The sequence below is a fragment of the Chelonoidis abingdonii genome, chromosome 25, assembly GCF_003597395.2.
Source record: "Chelonoidis abingdonii isolate Lonesome George chromosome 25, CheloAbing_2.0, whole genome shotgun sequence".
NCBI lineage: Eukaryota > Metazoa > Chordata > Testudines > Testudinidae > Chelonoidis > Chelonoidis abingdonii.
The window spans coordinates 12,113,558-12,130,701 of NC_133793.1; the positions used below are offsets into that span (position 1 = coordinate 12,113,558).

Consider the following 17,144-nt stretch of genomic DNA (forward strand, 5'->3'; position numbering starts at 1 on the left):
TGTATGTGACTCACAACACCCCCTGTGGTCTGTGATGCTGAAGGACTCTAAAATGAGACATCGGGTTTGATTGAATCTGGCAGCTCCATTTTGTCCAGGATCCAGGGTCTGACAGTAGCCGAGCACCAGCTGCTGCAGGGGAAGGTGTAAGACCTATTCAGTCTCTCAGCAGAAGGGGCCTTGAGGATGGAGTGGGGTGAAAAGTGGATGTAGGGAGAGGGAACGGGGTGCATAGGGTGCCCTACAATAATCTGTAGCAGAGATGACTCTGCTGGGTGTCTGCTCACTTTGCTGCTGGGCTTGGCCGGCCTCCGGAAGCAGACTCAGCGCTGCAGAAAGCATCTGGCCATGTGGGCCAGTTCGTATTGCTCAGCAGTGACATTGCCGCCTGCCTCCCACGCAGAGAGCAAGCCAGCATTTCACCACTGAATGTGGGCAGCGTCCTGCAGGGGAGATATTCTTCTAGAGTGTGTCCTGGCTGAAATCAGCTGGTCCGTCTTTTTGTTAAGGGCTCATCCCTGCTCTCACTCAACTCCAGGGGAGATCTGTGATGGTCTTTGGGGGCAACAGAATTGGGTTTGAAGTACAGGGAATAGGGACCAGCTTGGCAGGGATCTTTGGGGAGGTGCTATAGGTATTTGGAGTCTTTGCAGAGCAGTTGTAATAACAGATCTGCTCTCCTCATACTGGTTACTCCAGCCCTGAGCTGAAATGCCAGGAGAAAATCTGTGGCTGCTTTGGAACACCTCTAAATCCTTCCCTCTTCTACTCTTTATCTGCCAGTGACACATACCCACCCCTTGCTCCCCTCCAGTCCCGCTGCCAAAATAATCTCCTGTTCCTTTCACCTGGACCACGTCATTGTCTGATCCCTCCTCTGCCTCCCACGCATTATCTGCATCACCTGCACTGCTCTCTTTCTTGTTTGCATCTCTCTTCTCATTTCTTCTTGCTTGCTTTGCCCAGCCCCACCTGTAGGCCAGTTTCCTTTGCCCACCCTGTTGCCTTCTCCTCCCGTGCTTGGAGCACCTTACTCTCTCCTCTTGCATAGCTGTGGCTACGTCTGATGTGGGCCCCGTTATAGCCGCCCTCCCCCAAAAGGTCGGAGTGGTGGGTGCAGGCTGGTGATTCAGATTTTGGCTCGTGGATGTTGGTGATGGGGAGGCGAAGCAGACACCTGACGGATCATGGTCAAAACAGGGGCAGCAGAGCCCTTTGCCCTAGGAAACGCCCCTGGTCTCTGCCCATCTCTCCTGTTAGCGCTAGCGGAGAAGGAAATTCCCCCATGTTTCTGTGTATGTCACTCAGGGGCCTCTTCTCCCTTGACAGGTCCATACTGCGGGAATTCAAACCCCACGCCTCTGGTGATGAACTCCAGCTCAGTGACCATCCAGTTCAACAGCACCACTCACCGCTCAGGGCGTGGCTTCCTGCTCTCCTACGCTACCAGCCAGCACCCAGGTATAAGACACCCTGCAGCCACAGGATGGGGTGAAGCTGGTCCTGGGGAACGGGGGAAGGGACAGGACACAAGTTGCACAGCAAAGATCCAGCCCCCTCTCCGTGGGGTCAGAAGGCCCCCAGCCAGAAGTCCGTGCTGGCGGATCCTCCCCCCACCCCCAGCACACCACCCAGCCAGCTCTGTGTGGATGTTCCTGGCAAAGCTGGGGTGGGTCGGCCAAGAGGATCCCTCACTACATCTATGCTCTAGTCCTTCTCCTGAGTGGGATAATCAGGGACAAAGGACTCAGAGGTCCACAAATGACGCGGTCTCCCTATCCACAGGGCATTCGTGGTGCTGTTACAACCACATTTGGGCTGACAGCATAATTTGGACCCAAAACTATTCCCCATCCCTCACTGTTCAAACTTGCCAGCAAATAAAAAATCCCCTTATTCACACAGCCCCTGCCCCCGGACACATGCATGCTGACCCCGTGATCAAGCTGTGCAAGTCGTTCCGGGCTCATGCCAATTAACCTTTTATACCCCCCCCCGCCCCCACCATCATGAGTTCTGTATCCACCACACACGTTATAGAAAAAAATATTGCAGAGATCTCACTTAAAGAGCTTTGCATAATGATATTGGACTACACATCAATTTCCACCCTCAAAGCCAGGTGTCTGTTATCATCCATTAAACAGGGCGGGGTTCAGAGGGAGAGAACAGTTACAATAAACAAACCTCTACACAAAAGGATGTTCAGTCACTTTTCTAGACACAATAATGTGACAATTTAAAAATATGGAACTTCAGGGCCTCCCAGGGCTAAAACTGAGTGCTGGGGCCCCATGCGAATCTCTCCTTTTGAATCCTTTCTGATGGTACTGTGACAGATTCCCCCCCCATCAGATGCCACCTGATGTACTGGGATACCGTTGAGCCTGCCTGTTCTGCCAGCCTGGGCCCCCTTTAACTTGTCTTGCTGAGCCAGGCTATTAAGCCTCCTCCAGCACAGACACAGGCAGGGCCACACCCAGCTGCAGAACAGCACAGACATTGAGATCAGCTCTGGGAAGACTCAGCTAACAGGACTTGCCCCAGCACTCAGGTGCCCACCTCCCTTGGAGTATATTATGAAAATCTACCTCCTCCCTCAGTGTGGAGGAAGGTATGCACAGCCTCTTCCTCCCACCCCCCCAGTTATGAATTGCACAAACTGGGTTATATTATAATAAACGTTTTTCTTGTTTAACAATAAAAGGTGGATTTTAAGTGAATATAAGAGATAACAGACAGAACAAAGCAGATTACTAAGCAAATGAAACCAAACATGCAGACTAAACTTGTTTCACTAAAGAAATTAGTTACAAATAGTGATTTCTCACCCTAAATCTTGAATGTAGGCAGGATGCAGAGTTTCTGTAACTCTGAGTTCCAGTTATTTTTCTTACAGACTAGACCCCTGTCTCAGTCTGGACTCACCCCTGCCTTTCCCTTCAGGTCGGTTTCTTTGTCCCTTCAGGTATGTTCAACAGTCTTCTTGGGTAGGCCAAAGAGGAGAGAGTCTCATTTGTTTTCCTCCCCCACCCTTAAATAAGATTTATACAAGGCGGGAATCCTTTGTTTCCCAAATTTGATCTCTCTTCCCTTTCAGTGGAAAATTACAAGAAATCCAAGATAGTGGTCAGTATCAGGTGACAAGGCCACCTGACCTAGTAGTGTCACAGTTAACATCCCAGGACACCTCCCGGGATGGAGAGAGATCAGTATCTTCAGTCTTCTTGTTCCTCCTAATGGCCCATCAAATCTGATGGCCTGTCCCAGGGGTAGGCAACCTATGGCACAGGTGCTGAAGGCGGCACGCAAGCTGATTTTCAGTGGCACTCACACTGCCAAGGTCCTGGCCACCCATCCGGGGGGCTCTCATTTAAAATTAAAATGCAAGCTTCTTAAACATTTTAAAAGCTTTATTTACTTTACATACAATAGTTTAGTTATATATTATAGAAAGAGACCTTCTAAAAACATTAAAATGTATTACTGGCACACGAAACCTTAAATTGGAGTGAATAAATGAAGACTCTGTATACCACTTCTGAAAGGTTGCCAACCCCTCCTCTGGTGGGTGTCTTCCCAATACACACCCAGTTGTAATTGTTACATAGTCCATATATCTAACTTAGATACAGGAATGATACATGTGTACAAATTGGATAATCACATTCAGTAAGTCATAACCCTCCCAATGACAACTTACCTGAGCCATCTCAGATGTGTCATAACCATATCATAAGCATATTTTCATAAGGAATATAGACCGGAATGTCACAGATACAAAACACCCAGTCCCAGCACTGCAGGGCTGTGACAGACCTTAAACCTGGCTCAGGACTGACTCTCACCCAGCCTGGGCCTTGAGCCGGTGTGATTTGGAGGGGGCAGGAGTGGAGAAAGGGGGGGGGGGGGGGGGAATTCCACATTTAAGAGAGGAGGAAACATGTCTGTAGTAGGTGGATTTAAAACTCCAGTTGAGATCTGTTAACTGCTAGGTGGTTTCCACTTTATCACATGGATAATGGCATACAAAATACCACTGGAAGAGGGGACTCACCACTGGCATACCCCCTCCTGGTGTAGTTGGGTCTCCATTCCTGGCACCCCAGTGGACAGCCACTCCGGCCCTGTGGTGGGCTGCTTCCTGTGACTCAATCCTCCAGCCAGGTCACCTTTCCCACACCAGGGGGACAGAAAGTCCCACAAATAAATAGTTCAATAAACTTGTGTCAGCAGCCCCTGAGTCTGGGCCCCTGGTCTCAGGGCTTTCAATAGTCCTTATCCCTTGTAGTTTCCTCTAGAGGGGCTGCAGTCAAGTTCTGCTCCTGCCGCCTCCTTGCTGCTTCCTGGGGCTTCTTCCAACCTGGGCCTGCCTTCAGGCCCTTTTCCTCAGCCCCTTTCTGGGCTCCAGATGAGTCCTGTCCAGCTCATGTAGCAAGCAATTCCTCCCAGGTCCTGCCCTTTTATCAAGGCTCCCTGCCGGGTTCACTCCTTGCCTCTGGTTTCACCAAATCTCTCCTGGCCTGGTGTCAGTGTTTCCATCTCAGGAGTGGATCCCAAGAGGGGCTCTTCCCCTGGGCTGGGCAGAAGGACTTCCTCCCTACCCTCAGTCTCTGTGCTGAGCTCCTCCCTTTACAGAGACCCAGCTGGGCCTGATAAGCAGTTGGTTCACCCACCCTCCAGGCGCCATCCTGTGTCCTAATTAAGCCTTCAGCCTCCCTTTAACCATTTGGCTGCCAGCGGAGGGACAGTAAGAGGGGCCCACCCCATCACAACCACATATATAGTGGTGTTATCCACGTGATTATTCACTTTTGACCACTTCCCCTGCACTTTCCCACTGGTCCATCTCCCTGGGACTTCTATTCTACTATCCCAGACCTTAACAGCCTCAAACAGCTGCTGTAAAAACACCCGAGTCATAGAAAAATCTCCTTCCCTTCCCAGATATGGAATTTGCCCCCAAAACATCACAACTGCCCCAGGCAGGGCCAGGATTGCCCATTAGAGAGCAGTAAAAACAACGTTCAGGACACAAATGCTAATGTGGATTTTCTGTGCCCCAGGGATTCTCCAGATTTTGCACAGAGTGCAAGGATTGTCTCCTGGATGTTTCCAAATGGGACACCCACCTCCCCTTCCATTCACACGCAGACAAGTCGCTTCCCCTCCTTTCGGGGATCTCAGACTTGCCGGCTGCTTCCGTGGCAAAGTCGGTTTAGGAAAATACTGAACGGCTCCATCTCTCCAGGCCATTTAGTAGCCGGAAGTAAGGAAGGCAGTGCCATATAACCAGACAACCCATCAGGAAATGTCCCACAGTCCGCCAGTGGCCTATGGGAACCCCCACCCCCGAACTTTTGCTGTAACCTAGGGAGCTTGTGCAGAATCCAGCAGGTGGGGTGTGGTGACAAGGTTTTATCAGCTGTCATTTGGGATGCTGAACGTGATTCATACCTTTGTCACTTGTGAATAATGCAGCCATCCCAAAGTCAGTGCTGGCTAATCCTTTCTACCCTGCCACGCTCTGTGGATTTGATGTGTGTGAGTGTGTAGGTGCGTGCGTATGGTGTACACACACACACACAGAGTGCCTGATTCTTATGTACACTAAAGCCCCTAAGCTCCATGCTGACAGTATAAAGGGGCTGTAAAGTAGGCGCCGAGAATCTGTGCTCTCACTTCACGACCCCTCTCGTGCTGCCCTTAGTGGTGCAACACAGCCCTAGTGCAAAGGAGATTCGGGGCCCCACATTCTGACCCTTCCAGACATGCAGCTGGCGTCTGATCCGGAGGGACTTGCACATCAGAGTATGCCACAAACATCCATGAGTCACCTTCTGTTTTCCTTCGTCCTCTGTGGTTTCTGGAGGAATGGTGAGAGTGGGTGGGTTGGGCCGGGCTGCTGGGAATCCACCGACATTTGATTGCGGTGTGTAATTTCCTTTAGAAGAGCCAAAGAATAACAGCTTGGGTATCCCTGTGGCTTCCCTAGGGAATACGCCACAGTTCCTTGCATTATTCAGCACGGTCCCATTTGTAAGCTAGCAGTTTGGCTGCTAAACATTGCCAATACCTGTGGAAGTCAGTGTCTGTTGATGGTTAGAGCAGGGCCTGTGGGTCAGGACTCCTCCCTTCTAGCTCCAGCTCTGCCACAGATTAGCTGTGTGAGTTTTGGTCAGTCACCGATCGGTGCCTCAGTTTCCCCATCTCTAATATGGGAATAATGATACTCACCCGACAGGTTATGAGGCTTGATTCATTTTTCATTTGAGGAAACACTTTTGATGGGAGTGAGGCACGTAAGAACCTTTGAGGATCTGGGCCTGAGCGATCACTGAACGCCACATACAGAGCCCCTGTTGTGGACCCAGACAGGCTTTAGGTGCTGTACAAAGATAGAACCAAATTGCTGCCCCAGAGAGCTGACAGTCTAAGTAGGCAGATAAACTCCAGCCTAAGGTGACCGAAGCTGAGACCATTTTGAAGTCAATGGGAAGTTAGAACATGGCCCTTTGTGAATGACTGTTGGGGTGATAATGGTGGTATAACACCGCATTACTGTGTGGGTGTAACGTGGGCAGGGTGCAGCACAGGCCACTGTGAGAGCATGCTGAGCAAGAGGGGTTTATAATACAAACAAGGGCTTTATTGATGGGAGTGAATCTGCTGTCGCTCAGACGAGTGTAAATCAAGAGTGACTCACTGCACTGCACTCCCTAGAATCGCATCAGAGTCAAGCTGGTGTCTCCGAGAAACAAACAGCAAAGCAGTCTGCCTCTGGGTATGTGAGATGGGAGAGGCCACTGGAATTCTCTGTCTGTCTGTCTGTCTTTTAGATCTGATTTCCTGTTTGGATAAGGGGACCCATTACCACCAGGAACAAATCAGGTGAGCGGTTTCCGACGGGGAGTCTATTATCTGAGAATAAACCAAACCCATCTAGAGAGTAACTCCGCTGACATCAGGCACGGGACATCTGGAGAATGTGCCAATTTGCACCGATGTAACTGCACTGATGCGCTTATACTGATGCAAATTTCTATGATATAGATAGCCCCTAAGAAGCCAGATTCCGGAGTTCTCAGCCACTGACTCACTGAATGGCCTTGGGCAAGTCACGTCCCCGGTCTGTGCCTCAGTTTCCCCCCTAAATTGGGGTAGTATCTGCCTCCCAGGGGGATTGTCAGGCTTTGTAATCACTGGTTATAAAGCACTATGAGATCATCCAATAAAAGGTGCTATTAGTGCAGATTATTCATGGTTATTAGCCACCCACCAGTGGATTCATTGCACAGGTGAATCATTTGTAGTAATTTATCTGACAAATATCACCTCCTTTCCTATTCACAAACTGCCCTTGAACTGATCATTCTTTCCTCCAATTATTGGTTGTTGGAGATGCTCTGCCAAAAAATAGCTGCCAATAATTCTCTATCTGCAGCTCTTTTGTGAGCAGCCCATTGTGGGTGTATTTGATATTCAGAACCCAAACTCCTTTGGATTGGATACACGGGTCCCATGCTATCCTTTCTGTGACCTAATAGGAGGAGCGTAACAGGTGCGAATATTTCTGGTGCGAATATTCACAACTTCACCATTCGCTTTCTAGGAACAGTCCATTGACATTCACTCGGGCGGTGCCTGTTCCTGTCCGGGAACTTGATCATTAGGATGTTTGCGAGGAGTGAGCCCCAATTGGCATGAACAGATTAAAAGCCCATAGGTCTGAATGGAATTTGAGGGGAAATAGTTTGCGGGTTTGGCCCAGCTCTTTCCAGGACCAGGGGATGCTGCTCATGGGATGAATCTGATGGGTCTCTGACTTGACTTCCCCATGTACATCACACAATCTACCACCATGCTCCCCCTTCCTGGTAGCCTCAGTAAACTGGGCAAGAATGACACTGAATATCTCAGAGGCTGGTTGGACAAATTTGCACTGCTCTGTCTGTTCTGAGCATAGAGGGTTGGTCCAGCAACTTCCATCAGATCCGACTTTGCTAAATGAAAATAACGGGGGAGGAATTAATCTCCAGGCCCCAGGGTCATCGGGGTTGAAGGGAAGCCCAGCTGCGCTGGAGAAGAGCAGAGAACCTCATCCAGGGTTCTCTTTTGTCCTGTGTTTCAGCGTTTTCTGCCCGGCGGGCTGCAAGGGAGTCATGGGTGACATATGGGGAAACGCGAAGCAGGGCTACCGAGACGTGAGTACCAACCTCAGTGCTCCTTGCAAAGTGACTGGCCCTGAGCGGTGGCTGTAGGGGAAGTGAGTTCCCTTCCCAGGGGAGAGGGGCCACGTCACAGGGGCCGCCACGGGCATGGCTGCCTTAATCCGTCTCTTGTTGGCAGTCTCAGCAGGGAGGCCGAGAGTTGAACGGGCTCCTGGAGGGTGAATTCCCCAGGGTCCTCCAGGTCAAGCCCGTTGGCAGGGGCAACGTGGGACAGCATGGCCATGCTGGGTCGGATCCATGGCACATGGCGCTCTGCAGAGTCCAAGGCTGCTGTTTCCACCACTCTTTGCGCCACAGCGAAATTCACTTCAAAAAATAAAGGGCCTGATCCTGGTCTCGCTCCAGCATGGCTACTCCCGATGGCACCAATGTGAGATCAGAATTGGGCCAAAGTCTTCACAAAGCAGAGATCACAATCTGTGTGAGCCAGACTCTGGTCTTGTCAATCTGGAAAAGCTCCCCCAAAATCAATACTGTCACTTCGGGTTTACACCACTGTGAGTGAGGCCAGATGCTCTCTGTCCCATGGAATTGCCCCATTCTGGATTGGAGCCCAGGCTGGGCGTTCTTATAGAGGTTTACTCTCTACCTCCCTTTCATTTGCCGCTTCCATGCCTCCTCCAGACCTCAGTTCTCTGCAAGGCGGCCATCCATGCTGGAGTGATCTTGGATGAGCTGGGAGGGCAGCTGACTCTGTCTCGGGAGAAAGGGATCACGCTCTATGAATCAGCCTTCGCCAATGGACTCCACTCTAAAAGGTGAGTAGCCAACACACTTGATGGCTGGGCCGACCTCTCGTGGGGTCCGTGCCCCTCCAAAGGATGATAGACCCAGATCCTCGGACTGCAATGGAATTAGGTTGATTTATACCAGCCCGAGACCTGGACCGCTGTTTTTAGAGGGACAATGTGTAGCTCAAAATCAGAGAGGACCAAATCATGCAATGTTTACTCAAGCAAAAGTCCATTGAAGTTTTACCTGCAGAATTTGGCCTGTATTTTCTTTTCAAGAGTCAATGAATGGGGCATCGGAGAGGCTCTGGGAGACCTGGGTTCTGTTTTCAGCTCTGATACTGACCTGCAAGTTGCTTACTCCCAGATTTTGAAAGGTCTTTAGGCGTTACTGCGTTCAATGTTGCAATATCTAACCGATTTAGGAGCCCATCTCCCACTGGGATTCAGGCACCTAACCAGGGACGTGCACAGGAATAAAAATGTGTCCACTTTTGGAGGGGCGCTTTCTGTGGCCCACAGCAGGAGGAGCTGGCTCTCCCCCTCCCTCCCCATCCCACCGTAGCGGAGCCAGCTCTCCTCCCCTCCCCCACTGCCCCAGGGTGGTGGAGAAAGCTCTCCTCCTCCTGCCCCTCCTGCAGCCAGAGGAGCTGGATCTCTCCCCACTGCAGCCCCAGGGCCATAGGAACCGTCACCTCCTGCCCCAGCCAGGCCGGAGGAACAAACTCTCCCTGCCCCAGCCCCAGAGGAGTTCTGTGACCCCACTGATTTGGGGGGTGCCCCTGCTTCTCCTTCCCCCACCCCCCACACATGTCCCTACACCTGACTCAGCTAGGCAGAGCACCATGGCGTGCAGCAATGCTTAAAGACCTTTAAAAACCTGGGCCCTTATCTCTCTGGGCTGCTGTTTCCCGAGCTGTAATGAGACTTGTCCAATTCATTGGGTGAGTGAGGCTCAATATGTTCGTGAATGTTTGTAAAGCGCTTTGAGCTCCTTAGATGAAAAGGGCCATAGAAATGCAGATCATTAGTAATCAGGGAGTAGAAGCCAATTCTGATTTAATTCCAGCAATACAATCTAGCTGCTTCTTTACCGAGACAGTGACTTGCGTCAGCAGCATTCTGTCAATCTCATCTTGCCAGCAGCCCTGCTTGACCAGTCTGGCAGCTGGCATGTACAGGGCCAAACCGCCCCATGTCTATGCAGAGCGCGTGGCGGTGTGTGGAACGAGGAACCGGTCTTGCTTTCTAGGGAGTTAGATGTGGTGCTGTCCACAGCAGCAGCCAAACTGTAATCAGCAATGGCTGAGGTTGTGGGGGTCGGGAGCATTTGATATCGGGGCAGGGGTCGTAATCAGAGAGTAGATGTAACGCCACTGAATTGGGGAGTAGCACCCATTTACACCCACTCTGATTTTTGCCAAGGGTGTCAAATATGGTTTCGTTTCCATCAGCTCGAGATGTCACAGCAGGGAAAATGTGGTGCTCTGTGATGGTTATTCCTTCTTGCATGTGGCCTGGTTCTCCTCTCACTCGTACGGGTGTGAATCAGGAGCGACTCCGCTGAAATCAGCGAATGTAACAGTCAGGAAGGAAAGTGAAGCCTGACAACTGCATTTTGCTCTGAATTACATTGGGGCAAATTTGGGGTAACTCTACTGACTTTGGGGAAGTTACTCCAGATTCACACTGATGTAACTTACCACGGCATTGACCTCAGTGGAGTTACATCTGAGCTACGCCAGCATGAGATCAGAATCAGGCCATCTCTGTCTGCCTGTTTTGTAATGCTTTCCACCCATTTTTCTTTAAACAGGGGGTCCTTATCTGAAAAGCGCCTCATTTTTCACAAAGGTACGTCCTTTTCCATTTCTCCTAGAATAAGCCCAACCCAGCTGCTGGCAAAATCAGTAGCAAAGCTCCGGGCAGCTACAGAGAGAATAAGGGGAGATTCCCCGGGGTGGATTCTCCTCTCACTTACACCGGAGTAAATCAGAATGAACTCCAGCCAATGAGCCAGCTCTTCAGCTGGCGTACAGCTGCTCCCTTGCAGTTGAGGGACCTATTCCAACTTACTCCAGCGGAGCACCTGGCCCAGCAGAGCTACGTCAGGTTAAAAGGGGGGCGAAGAGGCGGGCCATCAGGCAGGTACAAGTGTAATCCATGGTTTGTTATGACCCTGCACTGCGGGCTGCGCTCTGCCAGCCGCTCTGACCTTTGGCTGCAGGCGATGAGCGAACAGCTTGACAGAGAGGCTCCCAGCTGGGGAAGATGAATGGGCTAAACCCAGCCCTGCTGCTGCATGGAAATGAAGCCCTGCTATCCCTCTGCTAAGCGGGGCAAGCTTCGTTATGCGGGATGAGGATCAAAGGAGGAGACGGCAAGAGAAACGCAGCTACCATCAGGGTCTAATGCTGAGTCAGGTGGAGCTGCCGGCTGTTTGCTGGGGCTGCACCGTACACTAGCCTGGACCACAGACAGAGGAATTTTTCATTAAGACCCATCAGACTCCCCCTAGTACATTCCCTCTGTGGCTGAGCCACTGTGGCATAAAGACCCCCCCTCGCTGTGCCCAACCCCCACCACCCCATGACCTCCCGCCTTGGCCAGTTCTTTTGCTTGCCTTTCAGTTTTACACCTCCTTTTCCAGCCTGTGACCACGCCCTCGAAATAGCCGGCTTCAACGCCTCCTCCTCCTGGCACGAGGTGAACGCCATGGGGCAGTACACGCCCTGGACAGCGGAGCAGGCGGCGTTCAGTGCCTACGGGAGCTCGTGGGCTGCCGATCCCAGCTCAGGGACCGAATGGCTGGAGATCGATCTGGGCGGAAGGAAGAACATCACAGGTCAGTAAGTATCTCTTCCTCTAGTACTGTACTACCGCAGACAGGAGCAGCTCCTCAGCTGTGTAAACCAGCTCAGCCCCAGTCACTCCAGTAGAGCGACGTCTGTTTAAGGCCAGATCCTCAGCTCTGGAAGCTGGCGTAGCTCCATTGACTTCACTGAAGCTCTGTCAATGTAGGGGTGTAAATCACTGTAGCCCCATTGCTTCCATGTAGCTGTGGCAGTTTACAGCCTTTCCCGTGAGTCCCAGCAAAGTCCCTCCAGAATCTGTCTCACAGTCATATCATGGGCCTCATCCTGAGCCCACTAGCACCAGAGTAAATCAGGAGTAACTCCACTGATGCAGAGGGCGGTTGCACTCCCTAGGAGAATCGAGCTCCATGTGCCTTTGATGGACTATTCAGAGCTAGAGCCTCAAATGGTGTAAATCGGTGTCACTCCCTTTACTTCAACAGAGCTAAGCTGATTGACACCAGCTGAAGACCTGGCACACTGTGTGATGCTGGCCTGAGGCCTTGTCAAATAGTCCTATAGCCTCAGACCCTCCCACTTCCTACTCTGTGCCTGGTGCAGCAGCTGTGAGGGTCATAGAAGTGGAGGGGAGTCAGTGGGCATTGGATCAGGCCCAAGCGAGCAGGTGTAAATGCTGTTCAGTGGCTGTGTGCAAAATGAGCCATCTGGATTGGGGTGGGAGTGACAGAGGCAGGTCCAGGGTCAGTTAAAGCAGGCAAAGAGGATCTGCTGCACCGAACCCCTCAGTGGAGAACCCGCGTCTCCTTGTGCCGGGTTTGTACTGCCGCCATCGGTGGAGTTCCTGCCGATTCACACTGGCATCAGCGAGAGCAGAATCAGCCCCAGTTCCTTGTCCAGCCATGGCTCTCGGGCTGCTCCCTTGGTTGTCACACACAGCTGGGCTCAGAGGCCAGACGGTAACTCACTCCACCCTCCAGGCACCAGAGTGCTGCTTCTTGGGAAATCTTGGCTCATCCTCCTTCTTCCATTGTCCCAGCTTCCCCGCCCCCTGCGCCAGGAGATATGATTGAGGATAGATTTGGGGTGGTCTCTGGCCAAGTGACAGCCTACAGCCTTGGGGTACCCACATTTCTGGGGTGCAGGCGCTTTTCACATAAGAACTCCCTGTTTAAAGGAAAAGAAATGGATAGCATTATAAAAAGTTATGGGAAGAGACTGGGTTTGATTCTGATCTCATACTGGTGTAAACCAGGCAAAGCCAATGGACTCACGCTGGATTAAGTGACCCTGGTGTAAATCTGGAAAAAACATCACTGAAGTCAGTGGCGCCGCTCCAGATTTGCTCCATTTAACAGGGAGCAGAATTAGATCCTTCTCCTTTCATCCCTTCTAGATCCCTCTCCACCCACACATTTTTCTCCCCAGGGGGCTGTTGGCCTCGTGTGCACAGGGTCACAGACCATATGATTCCTCTCTTTAGCCCTCTCATTCACTCTGGCCTTTTCTCCTTTTTCACTGTCTCCCTTTTTTCACTCTTGATTTCTGACTCCTTTCTCTCTCTCTTTTTTCTGGTTTCAGAGTAGCAGCCATGTTAGTCTGTATCTTTTCTCCCCCTCCCTGCCTCTCTCCCCCCACTGTCTCAGGGGTAGACTGGCCACCTCAGGGCTGAACAAGTTAATGTTTTGCTTGTGCATCAGCGGCCAGCATATGCCCTTTGTTTCGAGAGCCCTGACCAAAATTGGGTCTTTTGTGTGGCGGGCCCAGAATGCCTGTGTTAATTGGAAGGAGGAAAATGGAGGCATTGTGAGGCGGGCGGCTGGAGGCTGAGTGGAATGCAGGCTGGGAGTCCAGCTGAGGGGTTATCTGTTCATCTCAGGCGCGGTGAGAGGAGCCAGTTTCCACAGAGGTTAGACATTCAAACCCCGCGGCATCGCAGCAGTTTGCAGCGGGAGATGCTGGAAAGCAAGTGGGGGGAACAGAAAGGAGGGATTCAGACAAGAAAGGAAAAGGAGCTGAGACGTGGGGGAATGGCAAGTTCTTATGAAATTCCTAGCAGGAGACAACTGGAGGGAGAAAGAGAACCTAATAATGACTAGGCCCCTCTCTGGGTCTTCTCTTCAGGGGCTCTCAAGGGATCCATTAATTCCCCTCCACACATACCCTTCAGACAGTATCATTGCCCCCTATTTTGCAGATGGGGAAACTGAGGCACAGAGGGGGACATCACGCAGTGAGTCACTGGCTAGAACTCTTGATGCCCAGACCCATGCTCTTGCTTCTGTCTGGGAAGGGACCCAGGAGTCTTGTTTTCCTGTTCCAACCGCTAAATAACAAGAGCTGCAGTACCAAAGACATGAGGGGATTCTGCCATTAAAGCCAGGTCGTTGCCTGCTGTTAAGGGCCAAATTCCAACACCTGCTTAGGGCAGTGGGAGTCTGTCCATTGACGTCAATGGGAGTTGGATCAGACCCACCCTCTGGGCAGGATCTCTGCCCCATAAGTCTATGTCTCTATCAGACACCAACCCCAAGACTATTTCAAGACCCAACCGCCAATGGCTGCCTTCACATGAGCCCTGCATCCTGTTCCGGGGTTACCATTTCCTGATTTCATTGTACGTGTTCCAGGAATTATCACCAAGGGATCCTCAGATAGATACAACTTCTACGTGAAATCCTACCAGGTTTTCTCCAGCAGAGATGGGAAGAATTGGAAAGCCTACAGATCCAGCAGCGGGCAGGAGGAGACGGTGAGACTGTGTGGCCTGACAAAAGGAGGTCAGGTGGTGGCAAGAGCAGAGAGCCTGGTGGGAATTCTACACAGGGAAATTTTACTGAATCTTTCTAAAATTAGCCTGTTGGCTTGGTCTGGTTGCAGAACCTGCAACAGGAGCTGGGGTATTTCTCTCTGGAGTCAGGATACAGATGCTTAGAAATAGATTCTGGTCTCTGTTGTTCCACTGTAAAACTGGAGTAACTCCACAGCATTAAATCAATGGAGTTGTGGGCTTCCACTGGTGTAACAGAGATCAGAGTCTGGCCTTTGGAGGTGCTTTTCTTTACTATAGTTCTTAAACATTAATTAAGCCTCTCTACACCTCCTGGTAGCTAGGTCGGTGTTGTAAGCAATTGCTGCCGTTAGGACTTTATAGCTGTCCTTATCCGGCATATCACAGCCACTTGGAATTTAACAATGACAGCAAGGACAGAACTGGATTTTCCTGCCTCAAAAAGCACATCCTCCTATCTCCTGAGCTGAAGAAGAATCCCTTTTGGTTGTTAGGAGTATGGGGACTATGACCTATGGTTTGGATTCCATGCAGTGGAAGGCAGTGCTGCATATACACACTAGCCCATTCCTTACAGTTATGTCCATTTTACAGATAACAGAGGTACAAAGAGATTAAGTGTTTTGCCCAAGGTCTCACAACAGGTCAGTAGCAGAGCTGAGGCTAGAATCCAGGCATCCGAAACAACATTGCCTCCTAGTTACTGAGGTGTAACATTTGCATGAAATTAAAATTTGGGAGGGGGGGGTTGGGGGGAAGCAAAAACAGGGAAGAAAAATTGACATTACAAAACATACAAAGCCCTAACAGTGCCTTAAAGAGAACATGGCTTTAGAATAAAGTGGGGACAGTTTTCAGGAGTTCCAAGTGTCTCCCTGTCTCTGGGCTGTGTTCCCTTCTCAAGTTGATTGGGAAAGGAAACCCCCCCGCCCCGCCCCGCCCCCTGGCATGAAAAATGTAGATAGCAATGTTGGGTTGCAAATTTTCATCAACATTTTTCTTTGAAATTTTTCAGGGCAAGGGGTAACTTTTGAAACCCCTGAACTGAAATTTTCCCATGAAAACTTGAAGGGTTTCTGTTTTGTTTTGCTTTGTTTCCAAAAACTGACTTTTTCATGAAAATGTCCATGTAGTCAGAAAAGCCAAAAAGCATTTTCAACCAGCTCCATTCCCTTCCCATCACTTGCCTGCCTGTCTATTTCTATGTAGGCACCCGCCTCCCTGACACACATATAGGTCTAAATCCCTAGCAAAGCCACTCCCCCACCAGCACATAAGGAGAGACACCTGCACAGAGTCACTCTGGGGGAGGGAAGTGTCCTTCCCCATTATGTGAGCATATGTAGAAGAGAAGGATCCACCCCAAAGCATCTGGGTCCTTTCCCTCCTCCCCCTACCCCATATAGATCCCAAAGTATAGGGTTAAAGAATAGATCCTAGCAGAGGAAGTGAGAGGGGAAGGCAGGGGAGAAAAGGGGCATTGCCAGCTGAGATCTGACATGAGATGGGGAGTGGTTACACAGGAAGGCTGCTCTTGGTGGCAAGAGCTGCAGAGGAGACAGCTCCTGCACCAAGGACGGTGAGATCATAGAATCATAGACTATCAGAGTTGGAAGAGCCTCAGGTGGTATCTAGTCCAACCTCCTGCTCAAAGCAGGACCAACCCCCAACTGAATCATCCCAGCCCGGGCTTTGTCAAGCCTGACCTTAAAAACCTCTAAGGAAGGAGATTCCACCGCCTCCCTAGGTAACCCATTCCAGTGCTTCACCACCCTCCTAGTGAAAAAGTTTTTCCTAATATCCAGCCTAAACCTCCCCCACTGCAACTTGAGACGATTTCTTCTTGTTCTTGTCATCTGCTACCACTGAAACAGTCTAGATCCATCCTTCTTTGAAACCCCTTAGAGTAGTGTAGAAGCAGCTATCAAATCCCCCCATTCTTCCTTCTGCAGACTAAACACATCCCAGTTCCCTCAGCCTTCTCCTCATAACGTCATGTCTTCCAACTCCTACATCAATTTTTGTTGCCTTGCTTGCTGGACTCTTTCCAATTTTTCCACATCCTTCTGTAGCCGTGGCGCCAAACTGGACCTAGTACTCCAGTTGAGGCCCCACCAATGCACGAAGTAGAGGGTATGATTATGTCCCTCCATCTGCTGGCCAATGCTATACTTTATACAGCTCCAAAATGCCATTAGCACTTCTTGGCCACAAGGGCACACTGTGACTCTATCCGCTTCTCATCCATCGTAACCCCTAGTCTTTTCTGCAGAAACTGCTGCCTAGCCACTGGTCCCTCCGTCTGAGCAGTGCATGGGATTTTCCATTGTAATTGCGAACTCTGCACATGTCCTTGTTGAACCTCAGGTTTCTTTTTGCCCAATCTTAATTGTCTATGTCCCTCTGTAATCCTTATTCTACCCTCAGCGTATCTACCACTCTCCCAGTTTAGTGCATCTGCAAACTGTTGCTGAGGGTGGATTCTCATGCATCCCAGATCATTAATGAAGATATTGAACAAAACAGCCCCAGGACCTGACCTTGGGGCACTCCGCTTGATACGCAGCTGCCAATAGAC

General features: G+C 50.6%; 1 protein-coding gene across 3 annotated transcripts in view; it reads left to right on the plus strand.

Annotated features, from left to right (window-relative positions):
- Positions 1-17,144, plus strand: part of LOC116837931 (discoidin, CUB and LCCL domain-containing protein 1-like) — a 63,612-nt gene that overhangs the window by 33,372 nt on the left and 13,096 nt on the right. For 2 of the 3 annotated variants that reach the window (XM_032802845.2, XM_032802846.2), the window contains exons 3-9: positions 1,330-1,461; positions 6,840-6,891; positions 8,132-8,204; positions 8,856-8,989; positions 10,779-10,816; positions 11,613-11,807; positions 14,406-14,527. In XM_032802845.2, the coding sequence (XP_032658736.1) occupies positions 1,330-1,461; positions 6,840-6,891; positions 8,132-8,204; positions 8,856-8,989; positions 10,779-10,816; positions 11,613-11,807; positions 14,406-14,527 (746 nt within the window). The remainder of the gene's footprint in view (positions 1-1,329; positions 1,462-6,839; positions 6,892-8,131; positions 8,205-8,855; positions 8,990-10,778; positions 10,817-11,612; positions 11,808-14,405; positions 14,528-17,144) is intronic. The other variant, XM_032802847.2, reaches the window with a different exon arrangement.